General features: G+C 40.4%; 1 protein-coding gene across 13 annotated transcripts in view; it reads right to left on the bottom strand.

Annotated features, from left to right (window-relative positions):
- PPP1R9A (protein phosphatase 1 regulatory subunit 9A) overlaps nt 1–19003 on the bottom strand; it is a 321267-nt gene extending 302264 nt beyond the window's left edge. For 2 of the 13 annotated variants that reach the window (XM_043872345.1, XM_043872350.1), the window contains exons 1-2: nt 18825–19002; nt 15013–16623 (exon numbers count right to left, since the gene is read on the bottom strand). In XM_043872345.1, coding sequence (XP_043728280.1) covers nt 15013–16407 — 1395 coding nt within the window. In that variant the 5' untranslated portion in view covers nt 16408–16623; nt 18825–19002. Of the gene's footprint in view, nt 1–15012; nt 16647–17927; nt 18235–18380; nt 18747–18824 lie in introns of those variants that run through there. The other 11 variants (XM_043872347.1, XM_043872349.1, XM_043872346.1 and 8 more) reach the window with 9 other exon arrangements.
- Nucleotides 19004–19450: the final 447 nt, after the last annotated feature.

The following is a 19450-nucleotide window of genomic DNA, read 5'->3' as shown; positions in this document are numbered from 1 at the left end:
TTATGACTTAGGTCTGGAATCAAAACCAAGAACATTTCTAAAATCAGTATCAAGGGGGTGGGAAAAGAAGTGATCCAAAAAGGGAATTCCTCTCTCATCACTGAAAAGAACAAAAGAAACCACATTTTAAGAAACAGGTCAGGAAATAAAAGGTGGAAAGAGGCTAAATTATAAGAAATAACTCAACTGCCTTCTTCAATTAAACTTTCAATAATTTTCATGAAGAAAAGTAGAAATGTTTACATACTCAAGTTACCAATGTTGTGGCAAATTAACGCAATTTCTAAATAAGTAGCTTTACAATTTTTATATGGAACCTCAAGTTTTATATCATCTTGCAACTAATTACAAGCTTGGGCAATCACTCAAAGCAGAAATAAAGTTAAAGCAAAATGAATACTCTCCCCTCAACTTTCACAGCCATGTCTCATGGAACCATACTTTAATGACTATTTCTAGTTACTTATAAACTGTCATTATCTCACCAGGCGATAGATTGAGATTTTCCAAATGAAAGAGAGCACAACATGAGCAAGCCAGAGCAAGGACCAGGAAAGATTATAGTCTGTAACAGAATCACTCAGCTTTCATTTATCACTGCTAACTTGAAGGGTTTTTACCTATAAACAAATTATACAATCATTGTTCATCTACAAATATCATCCCATCATCCCAGTCTGGGCCTTCGTCTGTGGGGAGAGTGAACAGGAAAGGGATAAGGAGTACCAGTGATGGACATCACAGGTTACTAACGCCGATTGTGTACCTACTATGTGCCAGGCGGTATGACAGTGCTAGACCACCATAAAACAAGCCCCTATCTTTAAAGTCGAAACAAACATTCTTAAGAAGACCATATGTCAGCAGGATCTGAATTCAGGTCTGATTCCAAAACACGTGGTCTTTTTCCTACTAACACTAGTACTTTTTTCTACTAGCACTAGCACTGCTAATACTCCTACATACTGCCCCAAGAGGGAGAGCCCCTTTGGTAAGTTTTCTAAGAATGACAGGGGCAGACCAACTCTTCACTAACATATGTGGAGAAATCGAAGATTTTTTTCCCCTGAAACAGCGTCAGAGGAAATAATCAAATAATAAAACCTGACCATGGCAGTTAATTTTATGTGTCAACTTGGCTGGGCCGTGGTACACAGGTACTTGGTCAAACATTATTCTGGACATTTCTGCAAGGATGTTTTTTCTTGAGGCTATCATTTAAGTTGGGCTTCCCAAGTGGTGCTGGTGGTAAAGAATCTACTTGCCGATGCAGGAGATGCAAGAGACTTGGGTTCAATCCCTGGGTCCTAGGAAATGACAAACCACTCCAGTATTCTTGCATGAAAAATTGCACGGACAGAGCAGTCTGGTGGACTACAGTCTATGGGGTCACAAAAAAGTCAGACACGACTGAGCACACACACATTTAAATTGGTTGATTTTGAGTAAAGCAGCTAGCCTGCCCTCCATAATGTGGGTGAGCCTTATCCAATCAGTTGAAGGCCTGAATAGAACAAAAGACCGACTTCCCCTAGACAAAAAGAAATTCGCCAACAGACAGCCTCTGAACTTAAACCCTGAGTGTGGAGCTTGAGTGCTTCCCTAGGTCTTCAGCTTGTCAGCTTTTAGACTTAAATTCTTAAGAAAATCAGTTCTTCCCCGGGTCTCCAGCCCACCTTGCAGATCTTGGACTTGCCAGCCTCCATAATCCTATGAGCCAAATCCTTAAACATCTCTATTTCTACCTTTCTCTTTCTTTCTTGATATCTATCTACACACACACACACACACACACACTTAAACACACACACCCTTAAACACACACATCCTTAAACACACACATACATTATACTGGTTCTGTTTCTCTGGAGAACCCTGACAAATACATCACCTAAACATTAAACACAAGATATGAAAAAACCACAACTTTGAAAGTATTTTGTATCAATATTTATAGCTTATTTCCACCATCCTCCAGAGACAGGGATCAACTCAGTCAATGATTCATTTCTAGATTAATGGTAAGAATTTCACAAAACAATAAGTGCCAAACCCAAGTAACTTCAAACTAAAACTTCTAATTGCTACCTTTGCAAAGTGGAGCAATCTCTTGAGAGCTCTTAAACATGTTATTCACTGAACTCATTATTCAGAGAAGGAACCAGCAATATAAAAATTCCACAAGCAACACAGTCCCCAATGGAAAAACACAAGTCTCACCTCAAACTTGACTGAATACCTAATAATGCTGCCTTCTTTCCTTTAAATAACACTTATAATTATGTACATAATACATATCTAAGTAGTACTATTATAAACTCATTATTCAATAAAATACAAATAGAATTTATTAGCCATATCACAGTATGGTTTAAGTACACCTAATAAAAAAAGATAACAGCATCAGATTACATAGTAAGGCAATTTAAAGGACTTCACCAGAATTTACAAAATGCTGGAATTGCTCAAAACCGTATAATCTATCATTTGATCTAATTAGGCCGAAAGCAACACTTTAACTTCTGATTTCAGAAAACTCTGCCATCTCCCCCAAATATTTTTCTCACCATTTATATACTTCAGCATTGTCTACCAAAGCTTTTCACAGGTGCAACACTATCCAGTGCTTAAGGGTAACTGACCCTTAGACTCTAACTAAAAATATTATATACTACCATATACTCTAATCATATATCCAATCAATCTTTTCAGTTAAAGCTTTTGTCAAGAAAAGGGACTTCCCTTTCAGTGGCTAAGACTCTGGACACCCAAAGCAGGGAGCCCAGGTTTGATCCCTGGTCAAGGAAGTAGATCCCACATGCACAACTGAAGATCCTTCATGCTGCAAGGAAGATGGAAGGTCCCGCATGCCACAACCACTTTAAGACCCGGCACAACCAAACAAATAAATATATATTTCTTAAAAGAATAATAAGTAGAAACTACATACTGGCTGATCTTTTAGAAAACATATTCAAAAGGATGCTTTAGAGACCTAGGACACAAAATCCCATTTTTAACTGAGTGCATTCAAGTGTTTTCATAAGATTATATGTAGACAAGATACTAAATGTAACATCTCTGTTCTCAGCTTCTGAAAGACAAAGCCTGTTAAGGTTCAATAATTTAACAAATTCAAAAGAAAAGACATGATCTCATATAGGAGAATTGTTAGGCTTTCTTTAAAGTGAAGTCGCTCAGTCGTGTCTGACTCTGTGCAACCCCCATGGACTGTAGCCTACCAGGCTCCTCAGTCCTTGGGAATTTTCCAGGCAAGAGTCCTGGAGTGGGTTGCCATTTCCTCCTCCAGGGGATCTTCCCGACCCAGGGCTCGAACCCCGGTCTCGCGCACTGCAGGCAGAGGCTTTACCTCTGAGCCCCCAGGGAAGCCCATGGGCTTTCTTTAAACAAACACTCATTGTTTTAAGTAAAACTACACATCAAAATATTTTTCACTTCAGATACAGAATATATGCCCACATTTTAAGTAACACATTGGGATACTAAGTAACACACACAACAGCAACTGAGAAGAAAACACCTAAAACCTATGCAAGGATTATCCTCATAATTTAAAATTCATTAGGAAGTCCTGCCCCACATAGTACTTACAAGCTTAGCCACAAATGCGGGATCAATTTTACCAAGGATTAGAAAGTATGCACTTAATGAATTCTACTGTCAAAAGTTCACCCATTTTCTTAAATCCAATACCTCTCCTCAGTTTTCCATAAATTTATACTCCAAAATTTTGTTCTGTGACATATTAACCCCCAAAGAAAATTCCATCAAAAAAGTAATTATTAGAATCCATCTCTGACAGTACATTTTAATGTTTCTGTCAACTTCAGGGCTGTCAGGGACTTCCTTGGAGCGCCAGTGGTTACGACTCCGCACTTCCACCCCAGGGGGTGTGGGTTCAATTCCTGGTCAGGGAACTAAGGTCCTGCATGTCATGCAGTGTGACCAAAAGAATAAAAACATAGCTATTACTGCTGATCATTCCAAATGTGTCCTCCTTTTTCTATATAATTAGAATAATATATGATCATTGTAGAGAATTTAGTAAATCTAGAAAAATTAAAATAGCTTTATAAACATCACCTTTATTTTCTATATCCAGAAATTACTAGCATTAACATTTTGCTGTATGTATTTTTAGGCTTTCTTCAGTCTTTCAGTTTTAAAATTAAAATTGTGATAAAAATGCATATTAAATATTTAACTAGTCTTTTTACCCTACAGTGTTGTATACTGCAAAATATTTCTCATTTTCAAAAATTTTATGGACTTCCTTGGTGGTCCAAAGGCTACAACTGTGAGCTCCCAATGCAGAGGGGTGGTGTTCAATTCCTGGTAAGGGAACTAGATTTCACATGCCACAACTAAGACCAGTTAAATAAATACATATTTTTTAAAAAAATTAGAAAACAAGATTTATAACAGCTTTATCTTATTACACTATAACCATTTCACTATTAATTGAATATCTGAGTTCTTTTAACTTTCTACCAAGACAACACTTTGATAAACACTTTGACTATTACTAATAATCACTGACTAAAAGGCAATAAATAACAATCAGAACTCATATCCAAAAAATGCCTGTAAACAGATGAAAACATTCAACCTCACCAATAAGTCAATATAATACATAGAAATTATGAGAAACCTAACAAGCTGAAAACTATAAAGCATATATATAATACCAGGAATCATGAGAAAAACCTTCCAATGCAATGCTAATTATAAACTAATAAAATCCTTCTGAATAATAATTCAGACTGTGTGTATCAACAGCTTTAAAGTATTTTAAGACTCTATCCTAAGCAAATAATCATAGATAATTTTAGATGCGGACAAAAAAAAATTGTATATAGAGTTAATTCCCTTTCAATGTTAATTTAACATTGAAACAAAACATAACATGTGTTATGCACATGTATCAAAAGTCAACAAAGACCTGATCTATGTTATCATCACTCTTACATTCCTCTTCCCCTATTGTATCATCAATTTTCATTTCTGGCCCAGCTTTTATTTTTCATGAGACTTGTTTGTGTGTTTGTTTTAACATTCAGTGCTCAATCTTAAAATTTCTAAGAGGAAACGTGTGCTCTGGCATTCATATGTTAAAAGAAAACTGGTGCACAACTATGTAAAATCCTTAGCCTATGGACTTCCCCCTGGCAGTCTAGTGGTTAAGACTCCGTGCTTCCACTGAAGGGGGCACATGTTCAATGCCTGATCCGGGAGCTAAGATCCTGCATGCTGTGTCTGTGGAGTGGCCAAAATAAAACTGATGCACAACTTAAATTACTGCATTTTAGTATTCTACCTACAGAATAAACTTTTAAAAATAATTACGTTCTGGGAATTTCCTGATGGTCCAGTGGTCAGGACTCTGCGCTTCTACTGCAGGGAATATGGATTCAATCCCTAGTCAGGGAACTAAGATCCTGCACACCACGTGGTGTGGCCAAAAAATAATAAAAACTCTTACATTTTACACACTGGTACACAAGGTCAAACATCCTATAGTAAGCTTTGCTTTTCCTGTAAGAATTGGTTTCTTTTAATTTTTTTTTATTGAAGTGTAGTTCATTTACAATATTACATTAGTTTTACATGTACAACAGAGTGATTTAATAATTTTATAGACTGCACTCCATTTAAAGCTATTACAAAATAATAGCTATATTTCTCTGTGCTATACAATATATCCCTGTTCCTTATTCACTGTATACACAGTAGTTGTAGCGCCAGGGACGGGTTCTTTTTAAAAAAATACAATAGCTGATTCATAACGAAAAGTGTGAATTTATGTCTGTTTCTTACAAAACAACTTGGCACATCCGTTCTATCTGAAACAAGTGCTGAGTAAAAAGAATCCATCAGTACAGCCCTAACTCACAAGCGGACCTTAAAAACTAACCAATAAACTGCTCTTCTCCCTCCTCTATTGAGGCCCCTCACAGTGAAGGGGAACTTTTCAAAATAGGCACCTTTGACCTTAAGTATTATTTAGAATCTTTATATCAAGAGTAAACATATTTTCCAGTATGAACGTACCCTCCACAAAGTTCTATCCCTGACATATTGTTTGAAAGAAGAGAAATAAAAAGCAATACTTGCAGAAGAGATCTGAAGTGGAAGAAAGAGAAGGGTGTACCTCACTGAACAGTAAGAATCCAGGCACGCCGCCATGCAGTTTCTCAGAGTCGCGCCAGTCCCAGAGCATCAGGGGAGAAACACCAAATCCCTACCCAGCAAGCAGCTCCCCAGGCGACCACCACGGTCACCGCTCGGTTTCTTTTCTGACCTTTTGTCAACCACTATGTGCCCCAACCGAGCCCACCGTATTTCAGCTGGCAGAGAAAATAATGTGGAAGATTAGCTTCCTCCAAACAAAACTCATTCATTATCTGACTTAAAAAGAGAGAGCAGGAGACTAACTGGTCTTTGAGCCAGTCCATTTAAAACCACTTTTCTTCACACATAAATATATGTGGAACAGTTTTAACTCTCCAAGTGCTTTTTCTAATCCTTCTGGAATATATTAAACAAGCAACAAGACTTTGCTCCTCCTAAAATACAAAATTTCCAGGGATGTCCCTGGTGATCCAGGGAGCCTAAGACTCCAAGCTCCCAACACAGGGGGCCCAGGTTCGATTCCTGGTCAGGGAACTAGATCCCACATGCTGAACAGTAAGAGTTCAATAAGATCCGGCAGGTCTTAAGGAAGTATGAAGATCCCACAAGCTGCAACTAAGATCCAGCACAGCCAAACAAATAAATATCCTTAAATAAATAAAATATAAAATTTCCAAATATCTTTATACTCTGCCTTGCCATTGCCCTTTTTGTAAGGATTGGCACATGAGAAAGAGCAAGTTAGGCTAAAAAATTGGGAATCATGCAAAAGATTATCAATATCTCAATCATGTTGAACTGTGCTGTGAAGCTATTTCTAGAACAAAAGTGAGTAAAGCAATGAATATGTCAGCAACTATATTACAAAATATTTCTTTATTCTTAGGTTCCTCAGCAAGGTGTTCTAATATATAGTTCAAGTCATACTTTCAAAAGTAGAGTTGCTCTAGAAGTGACTCTATCAAAATGTCCTCCCCTGGGTTTAATCTTTTAATCATCTTAAAGTTCTTAACTACAATCTATAGTATAAATAACACTCTCAAGAGCAATTTAACATAACTTCATTTGACATTTCAACAAAGACGTTCAAATTTTTCCCTTTGAAATAATAGCACAAATATTTATGGCAATGATACTGTACAAATATGTTTAAAATACAGTCAAGATAACAAGAGGTTAAAGCTGAGAAAAGATTCTAGCGATAAATTACAAGTAAGACAGCCTCACTTACACATAAGAAAACCAAAGTTTCAAGACACAGACTTGTCCAAGTTTACAGAATATCAAGAAAGTTTTGGGAGCTCCCTGGTGGCCTAGCGGTAAAGGATCTGCCTGCCAATGCAGGAGACACACATTAGATCCCTGGTCCAGGAAGGTCCTACATGCCTCAGAGCAACTAAGCCCATGTGCTGCAACTATTGAAGCCCACACACCCTAGTAGCCTTTGCTCTGAAACAAGAGAAGCCGAGCAAGAGTAGCCCCCACTTGCTGCAACTAGGGAAAAGCCTGTGCAACAAAGACCCAGCACAACCAAATAAAGAAAATGTACAAAACTAGCTTAAAAAAAAAAGTTTGGTGTTACTCTCATTATCACTTAGTAATATTTAAAGAGTGATGTATATAATATACTTTAGTTGACAATGTGCAATAAATTAAATGCCTGCCCAAAATGACTTATCTCATACATGATTTATAGAGATAATAGTCAGAATGGCATATAAAATCTATACTGAAATATTGAAGGAGGAGAAGTTTTAAAATAAAGAGTGAAGTTCATCCATGAACAATTCCAATCAACATAAAAGAATAATAGGAGCAAGAACCTAAGTAAGAGCAGTAGGATGGAAATAAATCAGATCATGGGAGAATGACAAGAGTCGCTTCATGCTAGAAAAGACCAATGTAAGGATGAAAATTGGCATCAGCGCTTCTGTGCCTTTAAAGATACCCTGGGCTGAAGCAATCACTTAGCTTCATCAACGGCAATTTCAGATTACGTGAAGAAAAGTGCAGTGTCCCAAGTTAGGCAGTGATTCTGACCATCCTCTTTGCCCCATACACCATTTTTCCTCAGTTAACAAGTATCCTCATCCCTTTTTGGATCCTGCTGTTATCTCAGCTTCCTGTCTTCTTTCTCTCCATGAAACTGCATTAACAGGCAGGCAACATTTGTGGCCCCCACAACCTGTCACTTCATCTTGAGAACATGTCACCATCCATAAAGTCCTTTATCCTTGCCCTTTAGACCTTCCTATAGTCTGCTGCCCACACTGTATCCTAAATTTTAACATAGCTCAAGACATGCTCACTGCATATCCTACATTCTCTTTAAAAAGCACGCCCTTGATCCCATTTATATGAAATGTCCAGAAGACACAAATCCATAGAGACAGAAAGTAGATTAGTGTTTGCCAAAGGATGTGGGAAGAAAGGGAATTGGGAACGACTGCTAACAGACACAGGGTTTCTTTCTAGGGTGATGGAAATATTCCGGAATTAGATAATAGTGCTGGCTGCACATCATGAATATACTGAAAACCACTGAATTGTACACTTGAATATGGTGAATCTGATGTTATTTAAATTTGATCTCAATAAAAAACTGCAAATTAAAGATAAATGAAAATAAGCAAATATATGAGCACACACACACACACACACGCACACGCACACACACACGCACACAGCATGTCCCTCCTTCTAACTTTCCTTTTGCCTTGCAAAATAATAAACCCCCCATAAGTGGAATTACTCAGGCAGAAGCTGAATGATCATCTGTCAGCAATATGCTATTGAAGGGCTAACTGAAGTGAGTAGGAAATTACACTAGATTACCCTTAAGTATTTTTCATCTTTAAGTTTCTATGTCACAAACCAAGATGAAGCGATTAGAACCAGGGTAATTTTTTAAAGTGACCAGAAAGAAAAAATGTGAAGCATTACTTGAAAAGTTACTTTTTTTCTATTCAAAATGAAAACCGGAGACTATAATGAAGCAAAAGAACAAAAATGAAAGATTCAAAATGAATAGCATAGGAAATTAAGAAAAAATATTAAGTAAATTAGATAATAGCACAAAAACGAAGAAGTGATATTCAGAACTAAACATAACATGTGATTTGCTTATACAGAATTTATCCTGTATATAATTGTGTTTTTCTATAGAAATTCTGAAGTCTTTTTTCTTTTTTAGGTGAAGAAGATGTTAGAAAAAAATCTAATGCAGAAGAGATTTAAATCAAATTACTGCTGACGGGCATGTGACTAGGTTAATAAAGTAAACAATGGATGGATGACATAATAGAAAGTTATTTTCCTCAAATTCAGTCTTTTTTCTTTAAAGTTCATTACCGCAACAATGAGCATCCTTTGTGAGGAAATTTAGAGGGGAACAAAAAATATTGTTGATGATACAAAAAGCAAGAAACTTTAAATCTTTCTACTACAAATAAATTTCTGCAAACATCTGTAATAGGCTGCTGTAGAAAGGAATCTCATTTAAATATTAAATGACCAAATTTCAGTGGAGGGGAAAAGCTATTAGTATACACATATGCAGTATTAGAAAAGGGATCATTCAATAACTATTCATTATTTGATTTTACACAGCACATTAAAACATTTGACATATTTGCCTGGTTATAAACCATAATTTATAAAACACCAAATTGTAAAAGGAAGCTCAGTTTGAATGCTATCCAAATAAAAGCAAGCTATACAAAATGATGATTCTTATACTCTCCCTAGAAGCTTTTAAATTTAGGCTTCCAAAAGAATGAGAGAAATGGAATTTTTGAGTCTGTCAAGAACTTCCTCCTCCTGTCCTTCAATAATTAAAAATTTAGACCACAGAGAGTCGAAAATACGACTTTTTAATGACCCAAACTCCTTATGAATTTAGAGATCATAATCCACTTTGGCATCCAGAAACAAGTTTACACCTGTTTCAGCTTCAAAGAATATTTTTCCATACAAGCAGCTACAGCAGACCCATCTGAAGAGCAAATTTTGTTACAAGCCCCATTCAGAAGCCAGAAGATTATACTTCAAAATCATATTCCAAATAGTGGTCTGGTGAACAGCAGCATCGGCACCAATCTGAGAGCTTGTCAGAAGGGCAAAATTTTCACCCCAGACCTACTATTGTTGAGAGTTTGTGGTATTGCTTGGGAATATTAAATTCTGTTTATAAAGGTCAAGAAAATAAATGGATTGGATGAAACTCTTAAGAAGTTATCATCACTGATGGTAGTAAGCTAACACTCAGTGACTTAGTTAAGCACAGTAATGCGAGCTTGTAAGACCAACAGAAAAGTCACAAGATATGTTACAATTAGGTAAGCCAGTAACCTGTAAGATATTCCAAAATAGAAAGAGATGGCAAGACCAAGCCATTATCATACCACCTCTGGACTGACAGCGATGCCATCCATGCCAGCCTTCCAGCGAGGACATTCAGTGTGAGGCTACTCTGGACCCTCAGGGGCTCTCACCAGGAAACGCAAACAGCCGCAAGGCTCGCCAGCAGGCAAACTGGTAAGCCTACACCTGTATACAGACGTCCCTGTCCCCACTGCCTTCGGCTCAGCAAGTGTGTATCCCGGGAAGTAAGATGCCAGGGCATCACAAGCCTGTGCAGAGTTCTTCCTCAACTCGCGTCCTCCGAAGCACGCACACCATCAGTGGGAAAGGCTGATGTGGGAGAGACACAGGACACACGCATTTTGTGTTCCCAGGACTCAGGTACAAAAAAGTGAAAGGGCTCAGGTCCTTCCTTTCAATCTCCTTTGTACCTTAAGCTCGTTAACTTACCGCCCCTCTCCTCATCATTCCCCCCCACCCCACGGTTTTCCTCTTGCTTCTGGCTGTGTGGTTTAAACTGATTTGATAAATTGTATGATTCAAGCATTTTAATTTGATGGCTGAGCCTGTCTAGTCCATACCTCTGGGATAGCTGGTAGTGTACTTGGAGGCTAACTACTGCATCAAGGTAATTTCCTACAAAACATCTACTGAAAAAGAGACAAGCATTTCAAAAGGTCCCTGAGTGACTGATAATGCAAATTCAAGTTTAGAAGCACTGATTGGGACTGTTAGAGAAAACTGCACAGAGACAGAAATTTGGGTGTCAGAACGATGCTGAGAACACCATCCTGAATAAAAGGCCTCAAGTATCCCCCTGACAATAACTCATAGCCCCAAAATAGGGAGAGAAAGCTAAAAAATCCATTTTCAACAACTATCTTGTAAGGCTTAGAGCAACATTGAAGCCATTGGTGACTCTCGTTCAACTCCAGCTTTGTAAAACTCCATGCAACTTGAGAAAACACACAGAAAATTACAGAATAATGTATCTCAACACTAATCCAGCTCTTTTGTCTCGCTGGGAATTAAAAAAATACACTTTTTCCGATACACTATGTTTCAAGAACACCAATCTGAAGGACCTAAGTACCAGAAACAGAGAAAGGGTCGTGATTTTCTTAACAAGACTGAAGTGATGATCTTAGGTTATCCAAGAACAGAGTTGAGCAAAATGACCTAAGAAGTGACCTTAATGAGCTGTATACTTCCCACTGGCCACCGGTTCCTGACTTTATCAGCTCTGGTAATTTTATATATTTATTATATTTCACTGTCCCTGACACATAGTAAGGACTCAATAAATGTTCTGAAATAATTTTAAAAAATTTAAATGTCACCCTTTCTTTGATTTATCTAAGACAAATTTAATTCAATTCCTTGATTCTGAGAAATTCTTGAGAATGAAGGTATAATTCCATATCTCAAATCAGCATATCTTCATAACACTCCCTCATTCCATACTCCAAAGTTGGATTTTATATTTTCTATTATTAATTTCCTTCTAATTTTCCATGACACAATGAAGCACATTAATCTTTCCATTAAGAAACAATCTGACCACTTCTAAACGTCATCAACAATTACATATAAAGGATGTACATACACAGGAAAGATCAGCTATTATTTTGACATTTTTCTAGGTCCAGATTAAGACATCTTAGGGAAATATCAATTTAAAACATCTGTAGAAGAACTAAAATAGAAACTGGACACTGTCACACACATAAAGGTCATAAACAAGTTCTAAAACAAGATGGCCAAAGTGTTGAGAATGTTTAGTGAAGAATAAGATGAGAGTATCGGGAAAAGAATGTAAAAGTTCTAAAGATCATTTCTGTAAGGAATATGCTTGTTATTACTTCTGAAACAGGGAATGTGTTTATGTTTCAAAGGAAAAGATTTATGTTGGAAAGCATATAACTTCCCATTCCAATAAAGAAATATTTATAAAAAGAATAAGGAAACACCCATAGAGAATGGCTGAGTGTATTCCCTTCTAAATGACCTATCGAATACTGTTCACGCCACACATTCAGTATAGCCAAGAACAGTTAAAGTACTCAAAGGACATTAGACACTTCAGCACAGGTTTTTACACTGTGTTTCACGGGTTTTAAATGCCATGTGTTTAAGAAGTGACTCCACAAGCTCACAGAGAAAGAGGTAACCTTATAGATTTTTATGTCCTCTGCAGCTAACAGCATGAGAGTAGATATCTGACAAGCCTTCAATAAACATTATTACCACTCTCTGAGGCAAAAATCTTAATTGGAGAATAATCTAAACACTACCACCATCACCACCACCAGTGGAAAAGTAGCTCTCAAGATTTCTAAGTGAATCCACTTACATGTTAAACAATGGGAACAAGAAAAGAGTAATTGTCTCATTCATTACAAAGGGCTAAGAATAGATCTTCTGTTCGCAAACTTAATCCACTCCAACTAGTACAGTTAACTGCCCACTGAAACGCAGCAAGTCATCTTTCACAAATCTGATGTCTGAATCATGTTCTTAACGGAAAGCATTAAACCTATGAACTCTATTTCATTCCTTGTTATGTGAAATACAGTCTTTAACGTGAAAATTAAGAGGCAAAATGCTTATTGTTATAAGCAATGGTAGAAAAAAAAATGACTTCAACTTCAAAACATCAAAAAAAAAAAACTTCAAAACATCATACCCTAAACCCTGGTTTGTTCACATATGAACATCCAAGTTTCAATGACAAATCCCTTAAAATCCATTAAACCGGTACCTGCAGCTGTGTTTTGTGCAGCCCAGGACCCAAATACAAGGCTGGTGCTCCATCAGGGTTGATAAATTTTAATAAGCTGCTATTCCCCATTAGGGAGCTGGTCACCGGTTTTAACAAACTCCTTGAAGAGTCATTTCAGTTATTCCTGCCTTACTGGATGTGTAACAATTTAATCTTGTTGCTTTCTTCCTAAGGGGTAGAAAGATGATGCTCAGATGAGAGAGCACTTGCAAAGGGGACTTGAATAATGAAATTTAGGAGCTGGCTGGACGGGCCTGAGGAAAAGGGACCTCTAAAGAGAGTGTCTACAACTTGGGGGTAGGGGAGAGAACAACAAAGGGAGGTGGGAAAGAGCAGCAAAAAAATTTAGCTTCCTTAGAAACTAGATTCATAGCTCCAGAAGTTATTTCAAGCATAGTTTAACTTGACAAGACCCATTCTGACCCAAAACTTTGCTTTACACTACTGAAAGGCAAATTTGCCTGTTAACACCAGTAAATAATTTCATAGATTATTAGCTTATTTCAAGAAAGAATTTCACAGTTACAGAAAGGTCATATTTATCTTTGCTATGTAAATAACACATCTTACAGCCTTCTATGAAAGTTTTACAAGATGGAAATAACAACAGACAGTGGCTTTAGACTTTGAGGAGAAAATTTAAGAAAATAACTTATCTAATTCCAAATCTATCATCTACACTTACTGTGTGAGCTAAGAGTCCCTAGAAAGTGGGTGCAAACTACATACTCTGCCACCACAGCCCTCCAGATTCCCCTAGGAGGGCATGCCAGCACCTTGGCACTCAGCTGATGGGCAAGGACGCTTTGAAAAAGCACTCCAGGAGATGCTGATACTCAACCAAACACCTTCTGCCCCACTGCCATTATCAGCTAATAATGTTTCACCACCCGCTGCGGATGTATTTTTGTGTTATTCTTCTATTCCAAATGTTAACTAAGTGAAGTCATTAGAATAGAACATCTGAATTCAATTGGCATTTATCCAGTTTTTAAGAGGTAAAAATAAATCCATGAATGGCAAATCAATTTAACATCCTTTCAAACAATTCCATTTTAAAGCCATATAACGAATTCTGAACTCAAAGCTATTTAGAGTCATAGCTTTCTAATTTTAAGTAGTTAAGTCCGCTAACATATTTCCACGAATCAAACATTCACTACCAAGGAGCAGTACAAAAAAAAAAAAAAAAAGTTCCAGCATTCCTCACAATCCACTTACACTTAAGTAAGGGATAACTCAGATTTTTTAAGCAAGTAAATAAAGAATATTATTTCAAGGTTATCATAACTCTCCCTTTGTACATGATACCTCAAATCCTACAGGGTTTACATTTAGATGATTTTATTATTTATGGATAATTTCAAGTAAAACTAGTTAAAGAAGTAATTCTCCTTCCAACTAACACTCCTGGCTTTCAGGGTTCATAGTATTCATACTCCAGTCCACTGGTATGTATCTCACAATCTCCAAACTTCTTCAACTTTAATATTGCTGTTTACACAACTGGTTTACACAACTACAAAGCACATCAAGAAATAGCTCTCAAAACTCCAAACTCTTAAAATCACCAGACAATATGTGTGTATCACAACCTGGTAGTTTTTACAGATGTCAGTCCCAGTCTACATACAGTTAGGCCCAAATACTAAGAAAAAAACTTAGAGGGGGGGAAAAAAAAAAACTCCAAAAACAAACTATGAAAATCTACTTACCTTAATCGGAGCACTACTAAACTTAATTTTCCTATTTGCCGGGATGTCGTCTTCTTCTGGCAATCCAACGATCTCGGAGTACTCCAAATCAGGCTGACAGTAATTGTTTTCATCACTATCTTCCTGCTCCTCCTGTTCAGTGCCTGTCTCTCCCCAGTCTGAATTATACCTGGATCTCACCCTATAGACGTTATAGTCACTGTGCATGTAAACATGGGAGCTCCCGAAATGATGCGGCTCTTCAAATACATCCTTTTCACAAGTGAACCTAGATACATCAGCAGGGGCGAAATCACCACCTGCAAGTTCTCTCTTCTGTTGCATTGCTGCCTCACTCCCAACCAAACGAGCTTCTGCGTCTTCTGAAGGTTCGTTCTGTGGTGAAGGGATTTCAAGCTCTGGCACTGCCTTGCTTTCGGCACCAGCTTCTTCAGGGATGTCTCTGTCAGTTCTGTCGGGAGCCTCGTGGCTAGATGTGGGGGCCTCGGCTGCCTTGCTCTGCTGCGCCTCTTCGCTAGGCACAGAAGCTAGAGAGGTACTTTTCGAAGCCACCTCTAGTCCTGGGCTTGTGGTACTCTTGGGAGCATCCTCTGCATCGTCACTGTGCTTGCTTGGAGGAGACCAAGAATTAGAATCCTTAAGGTGTCCAAAGGTGTCGAGATTTGTCACGGTAACAGATGGCAAATTCAGGGGATAATGCCCAGTCACCGAGTACTCGCTGTTCTCAGCCTTCTCGGAAATGATGGCACTGGGGGAATCGGTGTTCTCAAACACTGCGCTCAGTTGACTCACAGTTGGGGAGACAGCCTCGGTCCGGGAGCTAAGACTGTCCAAGGAATCAGTACTGCCTCGGTTGGACTTGGAACCACCCCATTCATCCTGAGGCTCACTCCCTCCAGCTTTCTCCTTCTTTGGGGAATAGCGGTTGTTCTGTCCTGACTCATGCACACTCCTCTCAAACATCTTGCGTGTTTCTGAGAACTTAGAATATGAAGGGCCATCGTACATTGTGTCAAATCTACTAATTCGTTCTGAAACAGAGGACTCCAGCTTAACAACCGAGCCATCTGTTTTTTCCAGAAACTCTTTGGGCTTCATTCGCCTCTGAGGGGACGAAGGTCCACCTTTGCCCCTTGTTTTGGCAATGACTGCGGCATTCTCGCTGGGTTCCATGCCCATCTGCATAAATAGGTTTTTAATTCTGTTGACATTGGAGCCATATTTCCTCCCCCTGCTCTGCTGGGAGCCCTCACCTTCTTTTGTTTTTTGTTCCCCATCTGACTTGGGTTTGTCAAAGGTACTTTTCAATGCCTGGAACTCAGTTCTATATGCATTCCTGTGAGGAGAGGCACTTCTGAGCGTGGTACGTTCACCCGAAGACTCAGTTTTCAACATTTTTACTTCAGGGGTGCAAAGCCAATGTTCATAATGATCAGGAAAAAAAACCAAAAAAACAAAACACCTCTCTTCTCTAATCACCAGTATCTGGTCAAGAAAAAGTGCCTCTCAAATGGCATACTGGGTCAGTGATCCTCCCAACAGGTGTATTAGGAAATTATTCAGTCAAGAGTTACACAAAATGGCTTTTTCAAAGCAAGACTACAGGTTCATCTGTAACAGAAAAGAGTGAATTTCTGAATTCATTTACTAATTTGAATTTATATGCTTAGTCAACTATTAATACATTTTTCAAAGTGGCTTAGCCACATGTCAACTAAGAAATTACTTTTTGAACTGGAAACTTCAAAGCCAAGAATTTAAAAGTTATAACTCTGATCAATCTTGGGTAACAAAACTGTTTCAAACATAACTTGAGGAGCCACACACACACCAAAATCACACACACACACACACACACACACACACACACACACACGTGACACATAGGTACACTTGAAAGCAATACTTTAGCTTAAGTTTTGGTTGGTTTTGTGAATGACCTTAAAAGAAACCAGCAGTTCCCAGATCTTTAAGAAATCATCAAGCTATCCAGAAAAACGAAATTCACTTGCGATTCCCCACATCAGGTAGAACTTATTCTTTCTGTACAAGCATAATTAAAAGTTCAGAATCTATGTTTACAAACTCCAAAACATGCCTACAGTGACTTATTCCATTCTTTCTGGTCCGATATTCTCATCTATGGCATCCCCAAAGCAACCCTAGTGCAATTTCAGACCAAAACAAGCATAATAATGTTCTTAAATGGCAGTAAGTTTCACTTCAAGTTCAGAACCATATCAAATATTTGGAAGTTTCCTAAGAGTGAACATCATTAATTATAGAGTGGGATATACAATATCATGGGAATCAATGTATGAGAACGTGACGATCAGAAGGTAAACAGACCATGAAACCTCTTTTCATAGCCCTGATTTGTTTATTACACTTGCATCTAACTTACTACAAGCTCAGAATACAACGCAATGCATGCTGGCCGGTTTCCTCTAGCCCACAGCTGGATTTTACATCAATATGCCAGCAAGCAAATACTTCAAGATCCGCTGTGGAGCAGGCACTGTAGTTCTAAAGATTTTTCATTTTGTTTTTGTTTTGTTTTGTTTAATATTAGGCCGAGCCCTATCACCTGCACGCACCATCAGATGAGGAAGCACACACTTTCATTGAAACCGTCTCCAACCAAACTCGGCTCCTGGCCCAGCACGCATGCATGGCCCATGCAGACAAACAAGAAAGGCTTCAGAGTGTGGTGCCTGTTTTTCTGTCAGGCATCGACAATCTCCTTCTACCCTGACATTTGTTTAAGCCTTCACACCCTTCCCCCGACCCCCACCCTCACACCCCACTCCCGCCCCCGCCAATTCCAAACCCCGAAGGGGCGGAGGCGGGGGCGACGGGGCCGCCGGGGGATTCAAAACCTGCCCTCACAAAAGACAAACATAAATAACACCAACTTGAGAGGCAGCCGATTCCCAAGCCTGGTTCGGGACGCAATCCCTCGGCCCCCGGGCAGGGGCAGGGCCGGGAGAGCAGGTGACGCCAAGCGCTATGGCAGGAGGTCGCGGACTAGCTTTGTGCCAAGAAGCACCTGAAGTCCTAACACATTGGCTGCGGCTCCCGGCGGCTGCCAGGCGGATGCCGGCGTGGCTCGGGGAAAGCCGAGCTCCCCAGCCACATTAAAATTTAAAAAAAAAAGAAGGAAAAAATTACAGGGTAGTGCTAATAAATCCCTTTGTTTTTCGTCCCAGAGTGCCAGGAGACAATAGATCCCACTGATAATGCCTCTGATCCTCAACCGCAACCCACCCCCACCCTCAGCCTGCAACTCAGCCTTTGTACATCCCGATTTTTCCCTCCTCATCTCCACCCTCCCCAACTCCTCGCCCCGCGCACAGCCTCCCCCTTACCCGAGCCGGAGCCGCCGCGGGCGGGGAGGGTCAGGCGGCCGTGGCTCCCACCCCCTCCTCCGAGGCGCCCCCCGCCCCGCGGTGGCCGCAACTCGGCTCGGCGCCGGCCCGCTCGCCGCCCCTCCACCCGCTCCTCACGGCGCAGCGCGGAGGGCGGCTGCGGCGGCCGCTTCCACTCGCGCCGCGGCCCCCACGCGCGCCCGGCCCGCGCAGGGCGGCCCGGGGAGGCGCGCGGCACTGCCCAACGCCATTGCGGGCGGGCGGCGGCCCGGGCCCCGAGGCGCTCGCACCCTCGGGCCGGCCTGGGCCGGGGGTCCCGGCCGGGGCAGGGGCTTCGCCCACGTGCGGCCGCCCGCGCCGGGCCGTTGGGCCGGCCGCGGAGCCGAGGTGGAATGGGGGAGAGGCCGCGGGGGTGAGGAAGGCCCGGGGTAACAGGTGCCTCACCTCGGCTGATGGGATTAACTCTAGGGCCGCAGAGAGAGGGAGCCCGGCAGCAAAATCCCAGGAGAGGGAGAGAGGGAGCCTCTGGCGGCCAACGGAGGGCGAAAACCACCGGCCCGAGGCGAGGCCGCCCCACCCCCCGGCCCCGCGCCGTGGGCGAAGAGCCCCTCGGGCTTGGGCCAGGGCCTGCCCTTCGGCTCGGGTCTCGGTGCCGCGAGGACTGGGTTCTTGGGGCCCCATCCCACAGAGTCTGCAGTTAACTCCCTGACCCCGGGGCGTCTAAAACCCTGGGCCACGCTCCTGGCCTGCAAGGCCAATCCCTAGGCCCCGCAGAATGGCCGCCACTTAGGCCGCTGAGCTTCACCTAACACCCACCTTGACCTTAGGCACCACGGCTAAAAAGAGAGAGAGGAGGAACTCTTCTGGCTTTCTCGTCAGGAAAGAGTTTTTCAGACTCCCCCGCCCAACCCACCACCCCTTTTATAAGTGCTCAGTACCCCCCCTCCTTACGCAATCAAAAATACAGAAAGTGTTACAGCCTTCCTGCAAAACATAAAATCTATCATAACTGTCAATAAAGACCTTTAAACCAATCCTCAAAAAAAAAAAAAAAAAAAAACCTATGGAGT

This window comes from Cervus elaphus, chromosome 18, assembly GCF_910594005.1.
Source record: "Cervus elaphus chromosome 18, mCerEla1.1, whole genome shotgun sequence".
Classification (NCBI taxonomy): domain Eukaryota; kingdom Metazoa; phylum Chordata; class Mammalia; order Artiodactyla; family Cervidae; genus Cervus; species Cervus elaphus.
Note: the sequence above shows the minus strand (reverse complement) of the source record. Positions and strands in the feature narration are given on the sequence as shown.